The sequence below is a fragment of the Brachycentrus maculatus genome, unplaced genomic scaffold, assembly GCF_059751285.1.
Source record: "Brachycentrus maculatus isolate JH-2025_06_01 unplaced genomic scaffold, ASM5975128v1 h1tg000121l, whole genome shotgun sequence".
In the NCBI taxonomy this organism is placed as follows: domain Eukaryota; kingdom Metazoa; phylum Arthropoda; class Insecta; order Trichoptera; family Brachycentridae; genus Brachycentrus; species Brachycentrus maculatus.
This window is the reverse complement of record NW_028280874.1, coordinates 609,341-633,130: the sequence shown is the minus strand read 5'-3', so window position 1 is coordinate 633,130 and position 23,790 is coordinate 609,341. Positions and strand designations below refer to the sequence as shown.

The following is a 23,790-nucleotide window of genomic DNA, read 5'->3' as shown; positions in this document are numbered from 1 at the left end:
GTATTTACGCATCTTCATAAAATACTCTCACCTCATCTGGTAACTGCGAATACTTTCCCTCAATGTGAACTTATATTTGTGGTTGAAACATAAATTTGAATAAGATTTTATACATTCGCAGGTTCTTGACCTCCGATAAAGAACTATCGCAATCATAAAATGTGCCATATTACCGCGGCGAACCCCCACTGAGTCAGCTTTTTGACCCTTTCGTAGGCCGTGTGTCAGTCTTGGGGCTTGCTGGAACACGCCACCCGCTTTATACAGCCTGATTCTATACACACATCTCGAACAATATACTCGTAAGTCTAGTGTAGGAGTATTTTTCTCTTCATCCCCCTTTAAAGTCCGAAAAGGAATGTATAATTAATTCCACCCCTTGCCTTTGTTCTTCGTAGAAAGAATGGTTCACGGTATTTTTTCGCAGCTATTTTCACTCTTAACGAGCGATTTCCAACTGAAAGATATTCAAATCAATTTGAAAATTGATATTTCTATTTTTGGATCCGAATCAAAATTTAACACAGGCAACCACGTTTATTTTTTGGGTGAATGAGTATTAGATTTTTATCGTAATTGACACTAAAAAAACTCCATAAATCTCAACATCTTGAATACTAGATGTAGGAACAATTTCGTTTGAAATACAAAAAGCTTACGAGATGCAGATTTTAATGCAAGCCTTCCTTTTCCACAATTTAGACCGTTATATTGCTGAAAATCGATATATCGACTCTGGTATACGTGTCCAAAAGCGCTGCGTCGATATACCGAAGATGACGTCAGTGTATTTTGGCGGGTTAGCTGGGAGGTTGTGTCATGGCGTGTGCGTTTCTTGAGTTCCGATTTGTCAAAAATAATTAAAAATGTAACTCATTTTAAGTAAAAACTGATATGCATTGAAAGAAATACGATGTCTTTAAAATATGTTTATTTTTTTAAGAAACTCGCTTATCGTGTTTCGATAAAGAATCCAAAAAATCTTAGCATTATAAAACCACATAGGTATAATTTTTTCATAAAGAAAATTTGGTGTACCAAACGACTTGAATTTACATTTAGAAAAACTTGAGGTATGTTAATATTACATTACTTTATACTCACCTTAAAGCTCCACCGTTACCTGCCTAAAAATAATCCAGTTTTATGTAAATTTTCGCAAGAAGTACCACGCAACATGCTCAAATACTTTTCTACCCAACCACCCCACACTGCCCTCACACTACACCCCCCGATCAATTGACATAAATGGTATTACTAATAAATATTATTTACTTTTTTTTAATGTGCGTAAATATTTTTGTTTTATTTTCTTGTTACTATACTATTACCGTAATTCATTCTAAAACATACTACCTTTTATGTATTAATTTATTAAACGCCAAATTAATAAATACATACTACCTTTCTTTATTTTTATATTATGTACATAAATAAATCCTTCGTAAAAAAGTTTTCGTGATATCCTGTTCATTCTTGTTTATTTTATGCTATTATTCTGACTATGATTTAGTTACTATTACTTATTTTTGTTACTTTTTACAATATTTTTGAGGACTTTTAAATCACTTATCCGCACCCGATGGTGCATAGGGCACTGAATCGTATAGAAGCAGTGTAATAACTTGAACTAGATAACGCTTAAATAAGCTTTGTTAGGAAATTTAAATAAAAGATCGTGAGCAATTTCAGAATAAAAGTATTTTCATAATATAAAAGCGCAGGACTGAAGTTTTGAGGGCAGGACCATTCATCTTGGCTTCGAGTAATTTACGAAAAATGTAACAATATTAATGTAAGATACAACTAATGTAAGTGCCCTATGCACCATTTGGTGCGGATAAGGGTAAAAAGCATAATATAAAAATATATTTTTAAAAAGGAGATAATTTCAATGCATTACGATATTTGTTAGACACATATGCAGACCAGAAAATAATGTTTATTTTTGTTTCTCTAACTCTAATATATGGATTGAATCGAAAATGGTTGAAATAATAGTCCAACTATATGGTTATATAAGTGATAATGCATTTTTGTAAGTTTGATTTATTTACACGTGGTTATAAAAATAAAAATAAATGCTTTTAAAGATGGGACTTTTTTTCAATGTCTGCGATCCGCTTCTCTTCATCTCTGGTGTGGGAGTCCAGGAGTCAGGAGATGGTCTTGACGTCTCCGACGATGGCTATAGCCTCTATCTCAACGGCTGCTCCCAGTGGTAGCTTCCCGACTTGGTAACAGGAGCGTGCAGGATAGTTGGACTTGAAAACTAAAATAATCAAAAAAATAAACTTACATTCTTTATATCGGATCTATTTCGCTTGGGTAGGTACCAAAGACAAAACAATTTACCTTTATTTCTTTTAAGGTATATTCTAAATTACCTTATAGTGTTTTTTTTTACATTTATACATACATTAATTTACTAATTCATTAACATGATTAAGATGTTAAATTTTTTTGCAGAGACCAACCAAGCCACCTTACGTGTCTTATCGGTGGAGTTATTTTTAAATATTTTTTTTACTATCTATTTTAACATAATATACATACAAAAAAAAATATAAAGATTTTTTCACAATTTTCATAGTATTAACTCTTGATCATTTACCCATTCCTTAATTTGGCCTTTGGTCCATATTTTAATTTGAACCTCTTACCTCCGTCGGCAACAAATTAAATATGCTCGGAATTATATATTGAAGTGATCTACTCAATATATAGTTCCGAGCATAACAAAATAAAACAAAAATGGCAAAAAGGACCCGCGGCCGCGGTTTATCCGAATACGCGTTATAAAAGACGCATTATAACCGGCTTCTACTGTACTTGTTCTTTGTCCCTAACAAATGTCTGATTACGAAAGATGCAATTTATCAGTCCTTAAATATTTTATTTTACTTTATTTTCAATTAAAAAATTCCATAAATGAGAAAACGTTGATAAATGAACATATGTATAAAATTTCATATATTTCCTTGATTAAAATCACCCAGTTACCGAAGTAAGGAATTGATAAATGATGCATATTTTTCACATCCCTCCGTTGTACACCCTTAAGGCTGCTTCGAGAATTGGCAAGAATATTTTAAACAACGTTGCTTCTGTTATTTTTGACATTTCATCAAAGATGAAGTAGAATATGGAAGTCTGGGCAGATTTTGTGAACAAGTATTTGGACCCACTCAAAATGTTGTTGCTTCTGTTGTTAGTTCTTATTGTTAACTGTACAATAATATCAGAGTTCCGCTGACTTACATTCTTGGTAGACAGAGTTCACCGCCGGGAAGTCTGCGATATCATTCAGCATGACGGTCGTCTTCACCACGTTCTCATACTTGCTTCCTGCGGCCTCCAGGATGAGCCCGAGGTTGTTCAGGGCCTTCCTCGCCTCGGGGACTGCACCGCCGGGGGCCAGGGAGCCCGAGTCCTTGTCCATCCCCAATACCCCAGATACGTACAGGGTACGATCTGCTAATACGGCCGTGCTGGAATATGCATTTTTTTCAATCTATATATACAATAGATACACAGATAAATATTATAGATATAAGTAAATCTCAAACCCCAAATTTGGGTGATATTCTATTATATTGTAAATAAATTGTGAGCTCTTTGGATGTACTACAAGGATCAGCTCTAGGCTCCATACCATTTGTTTTGCCATAATAATTATCAAATGCAAAATTCTTTTAAGATTTTTTGTGTATCGAGTTCTTTAAAACAATGTCTATATGATCGATAAAAATATAAATGTTGATAAAAAAATGTTATTCGTATTATTTTATTAAATACATTTCAATGTACAATAATTACACTTGATTTAATAAAGGAATCAAATGAAATAATATTGCATTATATACGTTTTTCCTCAATTGTCTACCTTAGTACAAATTTCACATTTTTTGGGGAAAGAATAAATAATGCATTAGGCAATGCAAATAGGCACTGGTAATTCCCGTATACTCTCTAGCGTTCATTATTTATAAATAAGTTTTTTATTGACATTTTTTGGTGGAGCTGCATTCCATAGAATAAAATAAGAACTGTATAGTTTTTCTGCATACATTTTATTTGAAAGGCGACCGGGTTTCGTCGTAACCGACATGATCAGACTGGTGATGTCGGTTAAAACGAAATCCGACGGCTGATGAAATAAAATTTATTTGGAAAAAACTGCATACTTGTTATTTCATTCCATTATTTGTACTATTGTTGAACTTTGTGTGCATTGTGTATCACATTTGGTACCTAAACCTTCCATGGATACACAGCATTAAAAGAACTGTTTTTCATACAAAGTAACAAAAACTAGTTGCCGCGTTAATTTGATTGCAAATTATATGAAAGAAACGTGGTCATCGCATGCTCTGACAGTCCAGGGTAGCAGTACAGTCTACAATTACGTTTATTATTGGTATTTCCGTAGGGATTTGAACCCGTGACCTATCTTACTCAAATGTTCCATTACGGACACAAAGTTAATTATTTACTTATGAGAAAGAAACATGTGAGAAAATAACATAGGTACGTGTATTGTCTTTTTTTCCATTTTTAATAACAATTCTTAGGCATTACATGAACAGAAAAATGCGTTATGGATTTTTAAAACGTTTTTTTTTTATTCATGTTTTATTCAATAAAAAAAAATATCTTTATCCTAGACAGCCGAACCTTGGCCGTGAGTAACTGACATACTACAGAAGTCAATACAATACTCTTATTGACAAGATAATAATGTACGATGGTAATATTATTACTAACCTATACGGTCCAGCAGGCTTGTAGGTATTGGGTGATGTTATAATTTTCCGAATGATCGTAGACATATTGAATAATTATACAAGACAGAAGACTCTGACACAACAGCCGCAAGTAACAACTAACCGATATTAAATAATATTTGAGACTATAAACCAAATTGAATAATAACACTATTAAAATTATCAGTTTTCGACGAAAAATATATATTATTTATTAAGATAGTGAGAAATCTGAAGAGTTCACGTTGTCTGACTTATGGTACTAACATAATGGATAACAGAGTTAATTTTGTTTATCTTTGTATGTATTGTAGTAGTAAATAAATATACATATATATGTACCCGTACATTTAATACTCCGCATTTATTATACCAGCCGAAGATAATGATAGAGTACTATGCATACATTTATAAAATAATATCACATGATAAACTTTCTACTGTACAAACGAACAAACACATTGATAAAGTTGAGTAGTTAATTTTCATAACAAAATTGCATAATCAAATGGCAGTGACGTGGAATTGATATCATGACAACTTAAAAAATAATAACATTTCTTAAATAACTATCACCTATTCATGCAGGAGAGGTCATTTCTGGAATATATTTCAACCATAGTCAAATATAAATTCATAAATATGTGTAAAATCGAATAAGTAATTTTTATGTCAAAAATTAAAAAAAAACGAAACTTGTTAAATAAATATAAACATTTATTCCTCATATGAAACATAATATTTTTGGCTACTGGCGCCAGTCATAAAAAATGAACGTAGTGTTTGTTGTTAATTAATTTCTAATTTAAAAAATGAATATTGAAATATAATATTGACTTCATGGATTTAAATGGTGAGGGTAATTCTGTAAGGTATCAAATAATATTTGTTAGTTAAAGGAATATGTATAAAATTATGGAATTACTTAGGGTAAATGATTAATATAATAATGTATGTATTTTTTTTATTGTAGAATGAACATAACACTAACATAAAAAAAATCTAAGGAATAAATATGCCATAGAGCTCCCGATGTGGAAAAAATATTATTTTGAAGTTGTAAATAAATAAATCTTTTCATAAAGTATTTATTTCAAACTACATCACTGGCACCGTAGAGCCATAATATTAATTTGCCTTAAAGTAACATACACGTAGGTACTTTTTTCTGAGATATTGTAAAATTTTACAATAGCAACATTCTATATGACAACAAAAACTTACACGAGAGTTTGACATTCGGCGCAAAAGTTAGGTTATTTGAGTTATATGGATGTCATTTAGTGTACAATATTTTTAAAATGGAAGATTTTAAAGAAATGTTACAATTCGATTCTTCGCTCGGTGGAAAAGAGAGCCTGCCTACAGAGGTACACGTTTTAAAATTCGCCGCTGCAAGAAGTAAGGAGATCGCAGCCATGACTGAATGCATTTTGAATCCTTGTCACTCTAAATTAGTATTCCAATCTTTGCCAGTTCACATGCGGCGAAGAATTATGAGCCATAATTCGAAACGCTTACCTAGAAAACTCCGACAGGCTCACGAAGCGCAATTACAAAAGAGTGGTCTGCCGACAAAACAGAAAAGGCCTTCCCGAAAGTATAGGAGAAGACCTAAGAACTTGATGGAGGAGTATAACAGGAGGAAAAGGGAGTACGTTTGGTTGGAAACACATATTTGGCACGCAAAACGATTTCGCATGACCAAGAAATGGGGCTACAAACTTCCGGAAGCTCCTTGCGATAAAGCCTTCCGGGCTTGTTACAGAGCTGGGTCTAAACACTGTCTCCTCCAAGACATATCTTATTACTGTAGCGTTCAGTTGCACGGTATTTTGAAAGAATTACAGAGTGGGTTTGCAAGAATAACTAATCCAAAATGCGGTCTGAGTATTACTTCCCAAGCTTACTTCAGCGGCAAAAGAGAAGGAAGCGCTTACATATTTGGCATCGATAAGTATCCTTTAAATTGTATTGGCAAAGTACATTTCATATGGAAACCCACCTCCGAAAATACAAAATGTGTTTGGATGTTTATCCACCCATCATTTTACAAAGACTTCTTAAATATTTTAATCGAATGCTTCGGTTTGGTCAAAGAAAAAAAAGAATCATTGTCTGAATGTGAAAATGGTGTGAAGCCTCCGAAACGCAGAAAATTACAGAACTCTGTACATGAAATTAAATATATTGATAAAATCAATGATGAATATAAAAATGGTGATTCTATTCGATTAATTGAACTAAAAGATGTTGTTAATAGATTCAGATTAACAGGACCGCTCTCGCACGCCATCTTGAGTAAAGCTCTGAATCCCATCGGAAATAACTCGGAAGACTTATCAATATGTGAAAATAATTGGTTTGATAAATTTTGCAAAAGTAGAACAAATTACTTGAGTATTCACGAAACGCAAACTAAGTTTTGGTCTAAATTTAAGGGTCTTGGCTCTCCTGCTGTGTTACCCTGCAATTTGATTGTGGGTTTAAATGTAAAAGATCCACGGATCAGCTATCCTTCCAAGAGAACTAAAGCTGTACCTGAAGCAAATGATGAATTAAACACTGCAGATTATATCGTAATGCCAACGGACTTGAATGAAAGTCTTTTGTGGGATGAAAGGATACGATGTACCGTAAGCGATAAAGTTATCTCAAATTTAGAGATCAACAAGTTGCGGGAAAAATATTCATTAGTTCCTGGTACTAGTAATAGGTTTTTAGAGGACATACCGGGTGTTCCAATCATTCTCATTCAAAGGCCAGGGAGTCAGAATTCCAATTATAAAAGAATAGGTAAAAATATTGACTATTCCGCCATATTAGCACTGAGGAGGTATCTGCATTCAAGGCAACCAAGGGAAATGAGTAATTCAAAATCTAACGTAGCAAACCAGGAGATTGCAATTTTTACAACTCATTATTTATATTATAAAAAAATTATAATATGGATCATTTATACAGCATCATTTATTTACCTTGGGGATGCTTATATTTTTATTTTATATCTATCATGGTTAATTTCAGTAAAGATTTGGTAATAAATATGTTATTTACACTTATTTACTCATATTTTTCAGTATTTCTTTAGAGTTTCTTGTCATGTTCAGAAGTTATGACCTTCAAAAAGCTTTTTATTTCAAGAATTATTTATTTATTTAAATAAAGAGCAAACATGGGTATTTCTTGCCTAATTGTGCAAAAATTCTGCGGACTCTAATTCAACATTTACTTCCTCTGTGTTTATATGGGAGTAATTTAATCATTCGTTGATTCATACATTTAGTCGCGCAAAAATATATTTAATTTATATATTTTTACAGGTTATAACAGCGGCTGGGATATCATAATACCAAAAGGTTACGGGATGGCATTCTGGATGTCTTTTATCTTGCGTGGAGCCCGCGCCGGCGGTTTGAGAGAGACAGTGAAACTGTCATTTGAGTCGGGAAATACAGAACTACAACCGGACACAATCGCTTATCAGAATGATGTTGAACAACTTTCAGAATTATGTAAAGATAAATATTTTCGACTGCCGCCCAATAAGAGAGCTAATTTTTCAAAATTATCAATCAATAGCCCATTTTTATGCAGATGGAATGTACTTTTGAATGATTGGAAAATTATTCCCAGAGATATTGACCAATTTTCAGTACTAAGGGACAAAAATATTTTACTAAATTTGCAGGTAATGAAATTGTTTAAAGCTTTTGTTTTAAGATATTTCTGTTACAATTTCTTAAAGGTTTTTATATATCATTATGTATTATAATACGGAATGGGCTAAATCAAGTGAGAATAATTTAATTATCGGCCCATTTTATATTCATTTATTTATTAAACTTCTTGTACAGAATAATTGTTCAATGGCAGGTTTATTTCTAAGAAGCAATATTACCATACGGTTCCATTCAACCAAAGTAAAGTAGTTTAAGTTGTATATTTTTAAAGAAATAACCTGCAAAACCTATATATTTTAGAGGCTTCACTGCAAGTAGGATAGGGAAGGTAGATATGAAAAATACATCACAAACACCTGTACCAATTTGCTTTGATGCAATTTTATTTTACTCATTTCATCATTATTTATCACCTCTCATAATTATCATTTGTTATAGGTTCACATGTACCATATTTACAATATCTTAATTAATATTCTACAAATATTTTTTCAGGAGATGATATCTACTAAAAAACTCAATCCTGATATAAACTGGAATTCAAACTGTCTTGTTCCTGTGAAACTGTTAACTAAAGGAAAAGGACACCTCAAAAATTTCGCACTGATATGTATTCCCAATAAGGAAGATTCTATTACAAGTAAAAGTTCAAAGCTGGTCGAATCACTGAGAATTGATAAAAATCAAAAAATAAGACACACATTACGATTAGAGCATAAATCTGCATTGAAAAAATTGAGAAGAAAAGCAGTCAGATCAAAAAGAAAGATTTTGGTGAGCCTCATATTTTTATTTAGCAAAATTACCACAAAACCATCAAAACGTTTTATAAGAATTAAAAATATGTCAAATCAAGGTATTCGTACACATTACTTTATTATACAAGTACATGTATACAACTCCCTGTGCTATTACTACTTTTGTACCTATTATTCCGATTCTTACTTTCTTCCAGTAATTAATACTACCTTCTGTTCCTCCTCCCTTTGCCTTTCCCTACAGCAGTAATGTCTTTCATCCTGAGCTCCTTCGCTGTCCTCATTTGTAGCCTATCAAATATATTCAACTCGTAGATCCAAGAATCTGAAGCAAAGGACTAATGTCCTTGTTTTCAACAATTATGATGCTTCTATCTAATATGGTGCCATATGCACTGATTCTGATAGGGGTCAGAAATGAAGAAAAAAAAATGGAAACTGATATTTTTATTGTATCTGTATTTCTTTTTTATTGGTTTCGATTAAGCTGACCAATGTGGTTATAATTTTTTTTTGGAAAGCTTTTAAAATATACTTTATTTTTAGGCAAATTCAAAAGTGTACGTCAATATCGCTAAGCAAGATAATACAAAAATTAATAACGAATACTCTGCAAAGATGAGAGACCTGTGGCTGCCACCAAACGTGGAAAATGTCCGAAGACAGTGCAGTCGAGAAGTAATGGGGTATGTGACACAAGGAGATTACAGCTTCACAGAGGCACGAAGTGTTGGGATTGGATATGTTACTTTGCAGAGTCTTCTTTATTTAGTTCAGAACTGTACCAGCAAATGTTTGGTCCTAACCAGAAATACTACCACGCGGCAATATCGATTTGCAGAAATACATGTGATCTGTGATGTGTAATAATCAATATTCAATAATATGGTTGAAATAAATATGTATTACCATTTTCATTATTTTTACTAATTTTGTTTATCTATTTACACCATTTTATAAGAGGAGAGAAATAAGGAGTCGCATGTATTATACATACATATTATTATGAGGCAAAATTGAAGGTAGGAATAAGAACGCAGCATAAGAAGCAGACGTATGTCCTTCCTCAAAAACTTGAGAGAGTAGTGTTTTACGACACCGGGTCATATAAAACATGTGAATGCTGAGACTTTCCATCACATAAAAAGATGCTTTGTCTCTCTTGAGATAGCGTGGCGTGGTTGGTAGACCCTTGATAGCGAAACTGTTGTTGCAGGTTTGATTCTCGCCAATTGCAAAATAAATTCAAGAAATATTTCTTTTCAATTGGTCTGGGTGCTTTTGATGTATCTTTTACATCTACCTTTCCTATCCTTATGATCCTACCTGCAGACAAGGCAATAAAATAGAGGATTTTCCGAGTTATTCCTTAAAAAAACTAATATTTATATCTATAAAAATGTAACTATGCTCAAATTAACTGATGCAAAGGCTTTAAATGATTGGTTAAAAATGGATGTCACAGTTTAAAGCTATGAAACTTAACACTATACCATAATTATTACAATTTGACATTAACTATGTATGTACATATATTTTCTAATTAAAAATACTTTTAACAGATCCGCATAAAGTAACAGTAACTGGGGTCTTTACCCTTCATACATTTGTAAACATCCGATCCAGTTTCATATACAAACAGGTATTCATATATGTACTTACTCATTAAAATTATGGGAAAAGTAGGTATTAAAGAAAAAATACAAGTATGTTTGAAATGTTTATTAACATAAGATTTGAAAAATATTTACATAAAAATTTAGAGAAAAATATTGCATAATATAAATTAAACTAGATGGTGCTTATTAGGTATAATAATTTTGATTCCTTATTACGGAAATAATTTTGATAGCAAATTATAAATCAATTTGTGAAGTAAATATACTTGCGGAACTGTCACAGACTCTGAGTATGTGTTAAATATCATTACGATCTAAATTGACAAAAAAAAACTTAGCTACTTAGATATTTCACCTCAAAAATGAAGACAGGTTTCTAGTTATAAAAATAAGTTGAAATGCTCAGTAAATTTCTTATTTAGAAAAAAATAGTTATTTTTCAATATCATTTCATTTTTAATATACACAACTACTATTTTGTAGTACTATTTCAAAAAAACTAACCTAGGCAAAATACTATTGGAAAATTAATATATATTTTTCCATTTATTATGTATATATTTGGTTTAAGTCAGCTAAACTGAGTCTTGTAGTACACTGGATTATATTATTTCGACATGCCTATTATTATTACAATTTCTAAATGAATGTTCAATAGTGATACAAAATCAGTTAAAAGCATTTTGGTTGTGAAGTTTAGTCAGTTTAGTTTAACCATTTTAGTGCCATTTATTTTACATAGAACTATCTAGAAGCGTGATCATGCTCTTCGGCACTAAAACGGTTAATACATATTATATAATACCAACCTGTTAATGTAATTGGTTATACATACTATGGTAATGATATTCATTGGAAATTTATTAGCTTTCCCAAAGTGGTATAAATAGACTACTTTGGGAAACTATGACTTCAATAAAAAAAAATTACTGACATGTTTTTTACAAGAACTAATAAAACAATCAGTTAATGTTATTACAGTTTTACTATTATTTAAAAGTATAAGAAAATAAATTGAAATAGTTTTTTTTTGACAGGCAAAATATGTGAATTTATTTTTATAATTTATCCAAATAACTTCATTTAATTTGTTAATATTATGTATTAAAATTGATACCTTCACAACCATTACTGGAAATCTAATGGATGGAGTTTTAATAGAATAAATAAACTAACACAAATATTTGATATAAAATGAGCAAAACTTCTAATAGGAATGATTAAATTTTAAAATTTATTAATTGCTTTTATTTTTTCATAATAATAAAAAGTATGTTACAACACAGTGTAAAATAATTAAGTATTTCATTAGCTGTAATTAAGAGTGATTCAATTGGTAAATCAAACTTGACAAAACATTGACACGATGAATAAATTTGAATGCTAACATTAAATGACCCGAATGACCGTTCCTATGTCAAGCATTGTAATTGTCATATTAAAGATTTCTCATTTTACTTTTACATACATAATTAATCATTGCTTCATTTTTTTATTCTATTAAATTTCAATTTCAAAATATTTTAAGGAAAATATATCCCATGGCATTATTCATGGATTTTAAAAAAAAGTTATAATATAATGATAAAATAGTGTTACAAATAGAAATAATTGAATTATTCGAGACTGATTAATGGATTTTGATAAGTAAACTCACTGTTTGCAATTTGCGTTTCATCCAAAATTCTTAATGAAAGATATTTTTGTAATATTTTGTCCAAATCTTTGATCTTAAATGTTGATTTTGCTACATTTGGGATCTATTTATATCTAGATTTTATTGTACATCTTAACATAGATAAAGAAAAATATTTAGTGTAAGTTAGAGGTGTCTCAACTTGAGACAAAGCATCTATCATTTTTATGGGAATGAAGTCTCGGGGCTTACAATATGTCATTTAGCTGATTTATATACTCGCATAACGTACCTGTTTGTTTAATCAACCAATCAGACAATCGGGATTAGTGATATCTCATTCTAGTTTTATTATAAATACGAGATACTACCTACCATTATTATAGATATATATTATATAATTGATATATCATCCGTAGGATGAAATATTTAGTGTTTGATTGTATTTATTTGAACTCAAACACTGGATTTAATCCCCAAGGATACATATGGCCCCATCTCGTTAGTAATCAACTGGTCAAATCAGAAATATATATTTTAAACAATATTTCAGGTGACTATAGGTGAACATAAATCATAGGGATTGAAAGAGAGATGAAAGCTTTTTACTTCGCACAGTTCTCAGTAAATGACTGTTTTAACTGAAATATAAGAGCGGTTGTTAAATTACTCCGTACATATACAAGTTCCGAGAATTCGGTAAAGGGCAAGGGCAGAATGGTAAATGTTACAGTACATAAAGTAATCACTTAAACGAATTAATGACAAGTCATAAGCAATACCTTCATATTCCCATCTCAATAAACTTCTTCATCTATGTTGGGATATCAATAAAATCTTCAAAGATATTTCAATCGCGTCATGTACTACTTATTCAAAATCAAATTGCTTTTGATGAATACTCAAAAATAAAAAGGAAATTCGTAACACTAAAGCGTAACTTTTTAAAAATTACAAATATGAGAAATTGCTATAATATGCACATATTCATGTAAACAAGTATGAATCATTTACATGAAATAATATATACATGAGAAATACAAATTAGCTTTTTTTAATAACTTGATTCATAAGGGGTTTATTTATTCTAATTTTCTGGACTGGCTAATATTATATAAAACATGTTTTTCTAAACTACAGTAGAATCGCGATATAACGAAATCCAAGGGACCAAAAAATATTAATTCGTAATAACGAATTCCCACATATAACGAATTTTTTTAAATCATACTTAGTATGTATATGTTGCGCGCCGTTGCAAAAAATGTTGCGCGGCTTTTCAAAAAGATCGCAAGTTCTGCAAACAAAGGAGGAAGGGGGCCATAGGGAACTGAATATCTACATATTTTCACTAGTTTTCTTATTAACCTTACGGTGATAAAAGCGCCGCGGGAATCGATGATACTCGTATGTATTTTGTACACAATATGAGAATGTGATTTTAAAACCGGAAAAACGTAAATATTCCTAGTTGCTTTTACTGGCCATATTTAAAGTTGAAATATAACAATTTTGTAATGTTGGGTCTGGTAAATATGTATCTGAAAATGAGAATAAAATAATAATAATATCGCAAGTAGCCGCCAAAGCCGAGAACGAGAACGGCTTGCGCGCTACTGACGGCCAGTGTTGTCAGACGTCAAAGAGTAGTTTTCGATATTGAGATTGCGAAATTACGAGACGGCGAAAAAAAATTTTTTTCCAAAATTTACGCGATGAATTTTTTTTCGCCGTCGCTAAAAATTTCCTAAAATCCGTTAAAATTCCGTTATAATCCTTCAAATTCCGTTTGATCTCTTTATTCTTTCAAAATCCGTATAAAACGGACAAATTCGTATTTGTCCGAATTTGTCCGTCATATTTAATATTCCTAGTTGCTTTTATTGGCCATATTTAAAGTTGAAATAAAACAATTTTGTAATGTTGGGTCTGGTAAATGTTATTCATAATGTCATTCATTTGCAGCGACGGAAATAAATAATTTGTAAAAAAATCGGGAATCAAATCCTAACATAAAATCGTAAAAATACACAAACGTTTCTGTGTTTGCGCGTGTGGCGTGCTTTGTAAGTATGCGTGCATGTCGTACGTCGTAACACGTTACTCCGCTAGTCCAATAGTGTGCAGATTGTCTTACCCGACACTACGCCCCACTTAGGGCGCTTGTCCACTACCCGAAATTCCGTGTAATTTTACTGTCCGGCACGTCAGTTAGCGTTTTAAAATGACGATTGGCTTGGATTGGCTTGTGCTTTTGTCCATCTTTCTTCGGATTGGAGCTCTTGATCGGTGCGTGAACACGTTGCGCGTAAATTCGATCGTAAAATCGTCGTTTTAAAACGCAAACTAACGTGTCGGACGGACGGTAAAATTATTCCGTGTAGTGGACAAATGCCCTTACGATGTAGATAAAAGACGGATGCAATTTGAGGATTATTATTGTCAACAGAATCATTTCATTGAGATAAAAAGATGGATTGTAATTTTAGAATTATTATTGTCTACCATTGAGATAAGCAGGTGGACTGATTATGGGAGAGAATATACTTGAGAATTTTTATGGCATACAGAAATAATTTCATTGAAATAAGAAGAGAGATTATAACTACGTCGCCTACTTTCAAAATCCGCCAGATCCATATAAGTCGATTTTACAAAAAAAATCCAAATTCTCCGGATAACATTTATGTTTCAAAGATTTGTCTATCTTTATATAAAATATTTTAAAATAGAGAATTTTCCCATTTTTTTGGAAAGTTTTTCAGTACTCAAAAAAAAACACGAGACACAAATCGATAATGACGTCATCTTAACTTTTGACCTATCTCCGCTCTCTGATTGACCGATATGGGTCAGAAGGCAAGTTTCATGAATATATCGGAATTTGAAATACAACGCTGTTTTTAAGTATTTTTTAGCGGTGTTTTCAAGTATTTAAAAATTTTGAATAATAAAAACCACAACTGGCATTCCGATAGAGTATTTATTTTGAAATCTTATAAAACTGGAATTAGCGGATTTTGAAAGTAGGCGACACAACTAAAGAATTATTATTGCTAAAGTAAATCATTTCACTGACTCATTGACTCTAATTACTAATTACTCAAGATGATGGGATATTGTATGAATTACTTTTAAAAATCGCCGCGCGGCTTGAATAATTTTATCTTAACATTTTTTATTTCCGCGTGGCGCCGTGGCGGCGCGGCTTTGAAATATTTTTATCATAACATTTTTTATTTGTTATAAATTTACTTAAATGTATTGGCACTTTTTCGTACGGGACAAAAGTGATTTTGTTATACATAATAACGGGATTTCGTTATATAAATGCATTTTTGTATGAAAAATTAGTTTTAGGGAATAAATTTGTTTTTCTTTTTCGATATACGTCATTTTTCGATATATCGCGATTACTTATATCGCGATTCTACTGTATAACAGAATTTATATTAAAGCAACAACAAAACAAGATAAAAAAAGTACTTACAAAACATTGTCAAAGAGGCAAATCAGTATAACCACAAAAAAAAATCTAGATTATAGTGTGTTGTTTCTACATTGATCAGTGTAGATATTTTCATATTTTTTTTAAGTACTGCTGTTATGTGTTAAATCAATAAAGTAACAATAGCAAGGAAACAGTTGAACTAAATTCATCTCAATATTGGAAGGAATATTTGAAAAAAATGAGCCATAGCAAATCTAGTCATCAAATTTGTAAAATTCATTTGTCTCTGCAAAATGTGTTTTTGAAAATGTGTTTTAAAAAATGAAATAGAAAATAAACTTGCAAGTCTTAACGTGTCAAAGTTAAGTTCATTAAGGAGGAAATTAAAATACAATAAAGAATATGAATTGGATTTGTCTAATTTTCATTCCGCATTGTATTATAATAAGAATCCAAGATTGCGATTGAGTCGTGGAAAATAATAGTATGTTATATAATCATTGCATTAATTAGAATAACGATTAGGTATTATCACATCAATTGGAAGAACCGATTACTTTGTGTACAAACAACTTCATATCCTTCATCTCATCTTCGCACGAGGAGTGCATCATCCCGCGGTAGGACTTGAACTCCGTGCTAGTCATGAAGGACTTCAGGAAGGTGGCCGTCATCTGGCCCCACTTGTACGGAACTACGGGATCGCAATCGCCATGGAATTGCATGATCTGAAAAAAAATTTATTTATCAATTTGGCATTCACTTTGTGGAATAACATGATGATTTAAATATAAAAATAAAACACCCGTACAAAACCACTTTTGAGTTTATTAATGTAAACAGGACTAGTTTCGAGAACCACAGATGTTCTCATCAACAGATGAAAAAGGATAGTTTGTATTTCCACCAAAAATGTGATATTTAAATCATCAGAAAATCTATTTAATTTCAAATGAAGTTTATTCGCTCAATTTAGTTCATTAGAGAAATTGGGGTGTAAATTTCAAAAGTGTGCTGTTGGACATTATTAATACATAACAGTTGAAAAATTGTCAGTGCAAGAAGAAAAATTTCACCAACAAGTCAAAACGAGACTGCCCGAACACCGCTCTGGTTAGTCAATAAAAACAAATACACATATGTATTTGGCTCAGTCAAATCAAAACCGAGAAGTCGGAGTACAATTTTCCCGAGCAACACTCGGGCTCATCATTACAATTCTCCTTGCCCGAGTCAGACTCGGACTAAACTCTAACTAGTTAAAGGTGTTAAGAGACTGTGTGCTAACCGAGGGTAATGACTTGGAATGATTCAATTAATAAATTTAAATTTATGAATTATAATCGTAGAATTGGTTTAAACCAAATCAACCATGGAGCAAAGTTGGGCATGTATTTAGAGCCCTGGGACGGATAAGATCAGGTCGGGTTGTGATCCCGTGGTCAGTGTCGCGGACTCTTAAGTCAGAGTTTCTCGGTTCGAACCCACTCTGCCACAATTTGATACCTATTTATAATACATAATGAGCTGCTTAGGCTCACAGAAATATGTAGTATGAAATCTAAATATTTGTGTAAATAATAAAAACACAAATATTACCCTTTTTTTTTAAATAAATTAATAAGCTAGGTGAGTTTTTGGGAGTTAGAGATTAGAGTCCCTTAAGGTAAGGTAATATTTAAATCCCAAAGATTGTCACCTGACCCATGCCATGCCTATGAATATGCGTTCAACTCCACTTTGCTCCATGGGTGATTTGATTCAAACAAATTCTATTGGGTGAATTATTGAGTTTTTTTTTAAATACTTTGTAAAATTTCAAAAATTCATATTAACCATGGTATATTAATTATCATCGTAAAAATCAGTTTTAGGCATTTACTTTTTAAAGACAATATCTTTCAAATGTTGGCCGCGGCTGTGTTTTAGAATCTTTATTCTAAAAGCCCAATTTTCGATGACGCGTTCAAGCATTTCAATCAGTATGGCGCGAATGACGCGAGTAATGTTGGCTTCCAGCACCTCAAATGAAGCTGGATTATCCGCAAAGACTTAAGACTTTACGTATCCTCAAAGAAAAAAGTCTAGAGGTATGATATCACACTATCTCGGCGGCCAATTCACCGGTCCAAAATATGAAAGTAAGTTCTCACCAAATTGATTTCTCAATAGAGCTATCGTTTCTGTTGGAACCATATGTCGTCGAGATCTCAGGCTTCAATTTCAGACAGCGAATAGTCAGTTATCACGGCGCAATAGCCATTATTATAAAGTAATAAATGTTTTGATCATACCGGCAAATTTTTGGTACACTTGAGGTTGGCGGGGAACTTCTTGTGGAGAGGCATCCAGCAGGACAGGGCCACAACACCGGCCAGCTGCTGCGGGAACGTGAGCGCCGAGTGCAGCGCCAGGGCTCCGCCTTGGGAGAAGCCCCCCAGGATTATGCGGCCAGCTGGAATACCCTCCTGCCAAAGAAATACATTGATACAGAACTCAAAGACGCCGAAGGACATCAAGGCTGAAAAACCTGCGACAATGGTTTGGCAGAAGCACCAAATCTCTGTTCCGAGCTGCAGCATCCAAATTGAAAATAGCCATGATGATCGCCGATCTTTGTTAGAAGTGGCACAGAAAGAACAAGTATACTGAGGTCAGGAGTATTATTAGACAACAATGTGTTAAGTTTGACCTTGTAATGAAAAGTCCATACGAAAAAGAGATTGGGTCAGTCCTCACTCCCTGTATCAATCCTACAATCATCCAGTTAAAATTATCATATTTTGAGTAAATTACTAACGTAGCACCCATGTGCAATTTTTTTTTCAAAAGCAAACGCACCCTTATTTGTCCAGTTTTAACAAAATTTTCAAAGACAAACAACAAAACAATTTAATGCTTCTGCTTGCCTAGTACCTGCTTCTAGAATTTTGTTTCGGTACACTTAATAACCTATCAAAATCTGCGATGAAGTAAGGTTATGAACATACATATAAAATATACTACTTATTATAATTTTTATTTACCTTAGTCTTCGATTTATCAGAGCGAAAAAATTTATTTATATGAAAAGTTACATCATTTCACATTATGTGGGTGCGCTTGCAAGAGTTTCTAGATTTTCGTTAAGTTAAAATTAATAGCTAAACAAAATTTAAGAATTCAGTAAGAAGATCTAATATTTGATTATTCAATGGATATCAAACATCGGCCTACGATTATAGGTAGGCAATAATGCCAATTTATTACATTTTCCGCACCTCTTAACACCAGCTTTGTACTATGGTGGAACCACTATCTCAAGTTCTGAAGTCAGGATTCTTATGCTGTGTTTAGATTCCATTTTTTAGCTGTAGTTTAATATGTTTATTATATACAATAGTTCTATCCTCTCACCATGAATCACAGAAATTACTATTAAATTATTCATTATTATGCATCATTCAAACCTATTCAATGGGTAAATTTGTCAACGTTTTAGACTTTCTTTTGGTTGAATTTTTAATCAGTATTATTTCCCCGAACAAGCGACACGAGTATGATAATATATACCTTTCAGAATCATAGATATTTAAAAAATGTAGCTTCTGACCTATTTTATGGAAACAATAGTGTTATTTTATTATTTGTATCAGATTAAAATAAAAATAGAAACTATTCTAATCATTATATTCATTGACCCACTAAGCTTGACACGTAAAATTTTATATGATTGAAATCATATTAAAAATCATGAAAATAATTTGGTTCACGATTAGTAGAAAATATAATAATAATAAATATAATAAAACCCTTATCCGCACCCCAATGGTGCATAGGGCACTGCGTCATATAAACGCAGTGTTATCTTGATCGTTTACACATGAAGGAAAGGTGATCAGCCCTCCGCTTCAGGTACCAGTCCAGGGTAATATTGAATAAATATGACAGTGAAAAAATCACTTATATATATTTCACCCCCCCTGGGAATCAAACCCGGGACCTCCAGTACAGTAGTCGAGCGTGCTGAGCATTACACTACGGAGGCGGACAATTATTATTATTGGAAATAGTATATGTATTCAATTGTCATTTTTCTCTTGTACTTATATTTCAAACAATAAAACAATAAACAAAGAATCTCCTAAGGTTACATTTCAGAAACAAATAACAGCGATAAGAGAAATATGCGAGATGGGAGATGTCGTTAGGTGGCAACGAAGGAGACAATGGTATGCGCATGTAAGGAGAATGGAAGTATCCAGAATCCCCCACATTGCACTGCATGGCCAATACCAAGGTAGACCACCAAAGAGATAGATTGACAGCTGGGAATCGACATCGCAGGAGGCTAGTCCCTCTCAAAAACAGGCCACAAGGCCTGGAGAAAAAGATTATAAAATAAAACAACTTTGTTTTTAACCACTTTTTTATTGCTACATATTTTCTTGTACCGGTTTCGACAAGAGCCTTGATTAAACACGTACTTCAGGGTTAACCCTGATGATGACAAGGTTCTTGTTGAAACCAGAAAAAATGTACCACTAAAAAAGTGGTTAAAAACAAAATTGTTTTATTTTATAAAGTTTATAAAATGTGCCACTTAGTATCTGCGAAAAAAATTCAAGAAGAAAAAGATACTCAAACAAATAAGAATTCTGTATACCTTGATCTCTGCATTGATCATGGCGTGGATGAGTTCCGTTGCGGCGAGGATGCCCTGCTCGTCCTCGGGTCCAGAGGCGTCCAGCGACCGCAGGTCGAACCAGGAGGGCATGCGGAACCCGGCGTTCAGGGTCACCGGCATCGTGTTGGCCGTCGGGCAGATCACCTTCACGTGGGCTGGCCGGATGCCTCCGATAGCACTCGCCCACCCATGCCTAAAATGTATTATACTATAATAGTACGGAAGAGTCTCAGTTATCCGACCTTCCGAGTTACCGACTTACCGGGGCAATGCCCCTTTCCTTTAACCGACTTTTGTCGACGAGATTTGACGGCCAGAAAATGACAAACAGCGGGTAAACAAAAGACAATCACGGACTTTTTTACCCGAGTTTAAGTTTAGTTTCGTAGTTCACTGCATTGTATGTGCATATGTACTTTATTACTTTGCCGTACGTGCATTTTGATGTTTTAGTTCGTTACATTCAGTTATGTTACATGTACATTTTTAAAAAGTTTTCGATGTGCAAATAATATTAACACATTTTCAAGGTCGTTTTTATCATTTTCCGTGTTATCCGACCTTGATGCGGCCGGTTTACGTTGGATAATCGAGACTACTGTGCAGCACGACCTCTCTGGAAAGGCGAAGAGCTTTAGGATGGGCTGCATTTGGTATATTTATTGTAACTGCAGATAGTTGGTAGAATTCCATATTGAATTGTTGGGTAATATATCCAAAATTAAACAAGGTTTATTGGATTGAATTCTACATTTATTTATGTATATGTTAATACGTGACGCGTTTCATCTTATTAAGACATTATCAAACACTCAAATTGAGTGTTTGATAATGTCTTAATAAGACGAAACGCGTCACGTATTAACATATACATAAATAAATGTAGAATTCAATCCAATAAAACTTGTTTAATTTTGGATATATTACCCAACAATGCATTTGTTATATTATCAAATGTCCTAACAACGACAAAAAAGCCCACTCATCACTCCCGCGCTTCTTAAAAACGGAAATGATGATGAAATAATAAGGCAAGTAACACAAGAATGTGACGGTAAAAGTTAAGAAATGTGTGAAGCTGAAGCAGTAGCTTCTGTCTGATAAAGGTAAGACCAAGAGTTGTGGCTAAAATGTTATTGAAAATATTGACAAATTTACAATTACACTAAACAAATTCTGGTTTTAAACTTATGAGAGCTGTTTTTTTTCTCACTTTTTGTCAAATGGTGGTAAGCACCTATCTGCTCGATGGTATCTGATCTTCAGTTAGAATAATAATAAAGAAAATATTAAATATGAGGGTCAGCCCATGAATAAATTTACGTGTTTTACGCATCTGTAAATGCAAATTATTAACGTTCAAATTCAATAATAGAAATAGACATGATGGTAATCCTCATATCAATAGAAGGAGGAAAAGAATAAGAAAAATCAATGGGAATCGAATCCGCAATGCTATTTATACAAGAAAAAAACTTGTATGCCACAAACTGGCCCAATTTAAATAACTATTATGCTTCTGTTAACGCACTGGAGTCCTCGTGAAAAACCATGATCACGAACACTAGTTTATATTCATGTATTTTGCTATTAATACTGTCGGTAAATTATGACACTAAGAATATATTTTCAGAAATAATAAACCAAAGAGATAATTAAATTTCAACATACCCAGTATCTCCAAGGCCATGAAGGAAAATAAACTGGAAAACAAAAACAAAAAAATTAATACACACTAATTTTTATTATCCAATTAATGATTAAAAAATGTAAGGCTTTAAGTAACTATACCGTTGCTGTTTGCTTAGCAGAAGATGCAATTATCACTGGACTCGTCATTGTAAAATATTTTTAACAAATTAGAATGATTTTCTTTCAAGTGATAGTAGTAATAACACTTTTTCAAAATTAACAAAATCGATAACGAAGGCCGAATTGACAAACGCCACCTACCACTAGACCACAGATACTTAATGAAAATAGAAGTGAAATTACCAATAATATAGGCCGATTCATAAATGTTGTCAAACTAATAAGATATATATTCCTTATAAATATATGGATGTGGGTAGGTACTACTGCCTAAATTGGAACAATTGAAATTATTTTTCTTGTGTAAAGAGAAATCGGAAGAAATATTTTTTGTTTTTTCCATAAGAGGTGTTATATTTATTTCCATAACTCTAGACCCGGATGAAAATTCTTTTGGTTGGTATACACCCATAAACTAGTAGTACAATCTCTGTCAGTAAAGTAAGTGAAGTTTTATTTTCGCAGCCAAGAAAAAGTTGATATATTGCATAATCTGGGTGTTTAAAATATTACATTAAAAATCGTTTTCTTTCTTTTAAAAATTTTCACTTCTAGGCGCGCAGATCATTTGTTCGTTATCAGACAAACAAAAAAAAAAAAATAATAAAACGACGGCGGGTTTCTTCAAAGCCTAACCTTTTCTTTAGAAAAATATATTTTACTATTTCGAATTGAAAAAGAATTTTGCTTCGGAACAATGATAACAGACCATCAATGTTTACGATGGGTAAGACCAGCAATTAGGGAATTTCGGTCGTTAGGAATAATGCATTTCGTCGGCCGCGTCTAGGGTCGTTAAAAACGGGCTGACCCACGGACCCAAGGCTACGATCATAAATATTATGCCGCCTTTGTAACTACCCTCGCGCCGCCTCTCGGGAGTGGAAGGCAGAGAGAGGATAGAACGTCACACTACCTTGTCTAACTTCCGCCATCTTTCCTTGTACGCGTCCATAAGGCACTCCCGTATGTACTGGCAATACATATGGATGAATAAATAATAATAAAAATATATATATATCTACATCACGCTCTAAGTTCCATTTAGGAAACTTGAAATAGCAATTAAAATTGAAAATTAAACTTTACATTAAAATCAACCTTGCCAGGAATCGAACCTGAACTTCGAGTGGTTGACAAACGCGTCAACCACTACTCTGAAAGGAGTCTCTATTAATAGATTATTGTATGTAATAATTATAAGTTAATCTAGTTATTATAGTCAGTTTAATTAAGAATCAATTAGTTAATAATAAGTTATAATATAATTAGTTTTGTTATTTGTAATTTAATTATTTGTAAGTCTATAACTCGGTTACTATTAACTAGTAGTTGTGGATACCATATGCTCCACCTAGGGAGCAGATATGGGTTTAAGATTATAGTAAGTAAGCTACGA

At 32.6% G+C, this 23,790-nt stretch overlaps 3 protein-coding genes across 3 annotated transcripts; 1 reads left to right on the top strand and 2 right to left on the bottom strand.

The window, feature by feature from the left end:
• Positions 1 to 2,033: 2,033 nt before the first annotated feature.
• Positions 2,034 to 4,897, bottom strand: LOC148309546 (2-iminobutanoate/2-iminopropanoate deaminase-like). Its single transcript, XM_088259929.1, has 3 exons — positions 4,768 to 4,897; positions 3,262 to 3,491; positions 2,034 to 2,272 (listed from the first exon to the last, which is right to left on the bottom strand). Exons 1-3 carry the CDS (start codon positions 4,830 to 4,832, stop codon positions 2,157 to 2,159), a joined length of 411 nt encoding a protein of 136 aa, XP_088116055.1. The 5' UTR covers positions 4,833 to 4,897; the 3' UTR covers positions 2,034 to 2,156.
• A 1,083-nt stretch (positions 4,898 to 5,980) lies between these two features.
• On the top strand, positions 5,981 to 10,120 carry LOC148309545 (ribonucleases P/MRP protein subunit POP1-like). Its single transcript, XM_088259945.1, has 4 exons — positions 5,981 to 7,562; positions 8,090 to 8,457; positions 8,945 to 9,223; positions 9,754 to 10,120. Exons 1-4 carry the CDS (start codon positions 6,068 to 6,070, stop codon positions 10,072 to 10,074), a joined length of 2,463 nt encoding a protein of 820 aa, XP_088116071.1. The 5' UTR covers positions 5,981 to 6,067; the 3' UTR covers positions 10,075 to 10,120.
• Positions 10,121 to 12,071: 1,951 nt separating this feature from the next.
• Positions 12,072 to 22,546, bottom strand: LOC148309544 (acyl-protein thioesterase 1-like). Its single transcript, XM_088259948.1, has 6 exons — positions 22,371 to 22,546; positions 22,251 to 22,282; positions 20,559 to 20,772; positions 18,208 to 18,381; positions 15,897 to 16,641; positions 12,072 to 13,596 (listed from the first exon to the last, which is right to left on the bottom strand). Exons 1-5 carry the CDS (start codon positions 22,416 to 22,418, stop codon positions 16,450 to 16,452), a joined length of 660 nt encoding a protein of 219 aa, XP_088116074.1. The 5' UTR covers positions 22,419 to 22,546; the 3' UTR covers positions 12,072 to 13,596; positions 15,897 to 16,449.
• Positions 22,547 to 23,790: the final 1,244 nt, after the last annotated feature.

Excerpts from the sequence above, each read along its gene's own strand:
- LOC148309546 (XM_088259929.1), bottom strand. The coding sequence starts at position 4,832 with ATGTCTACGATCATTCGGAAAATTATAACATCACCCAATACCTACAAG. Across the intron at positions 3,492-4,767 it reads AAGCCTGCTGGACCGTATAG|CACGGCCGTATTAGCAGATC; the intron begins GTTAGTAATAAT and ends TGCATATTCCAG. Across the intron at positions 2,273-3,261 it reads GAACTCTGTCTACCAAGAAT|TTTTCAAGTCCAACTATCCT; the intron begins GTAAGTCAGCGG and ends TGATTATTTTAG.
- LOC148309545 (XM_088259945.1), top strand. The coding sequence starts at position 6,068 with ATGGAAGATTTTAAAGAAATGTTACAATTCGATTCTTCGCTCGGTGGA. Across the intron at positions 7,563-8,089 it reads TTCCAATTATAAAAGAATAG|GTTATAACAGCGGCTGGGAT; the intron begins GTAAAAATATTG and ends ATATTTTTACAG. Across the intron at positions 9,224-9,753 it reads GATCAAAAAGAAAGATTTTG|GCAAATTCAAAAGTGTACGT; the intron begins GTGAGCCTCATA and ends CTTTATTTTTAG.
- LOC148309544 (XM_088259948.1), bottom strand. The coding sequence starts at position 22,418 with ATGACGAGTCCAGTGATAATTGCATCTTCTGCTAAGCAAACAGCAACG. Across the intron at positions 20,773-22,250 it reads CATGGCCTTGGAGATACTGG|GCATGGGTGGGCGAGTGCTA; the intron begins GTATGTTGAAAT and ends AATACATTTTAG. Across the intron at positions 18,382-20,558 it reads TGATCAATGCAGAGATCAAG|GAGGGTATTCCAGCTGGCCG; the intron begins GTATACAGAATT and ends TTTCTTTGGCAG.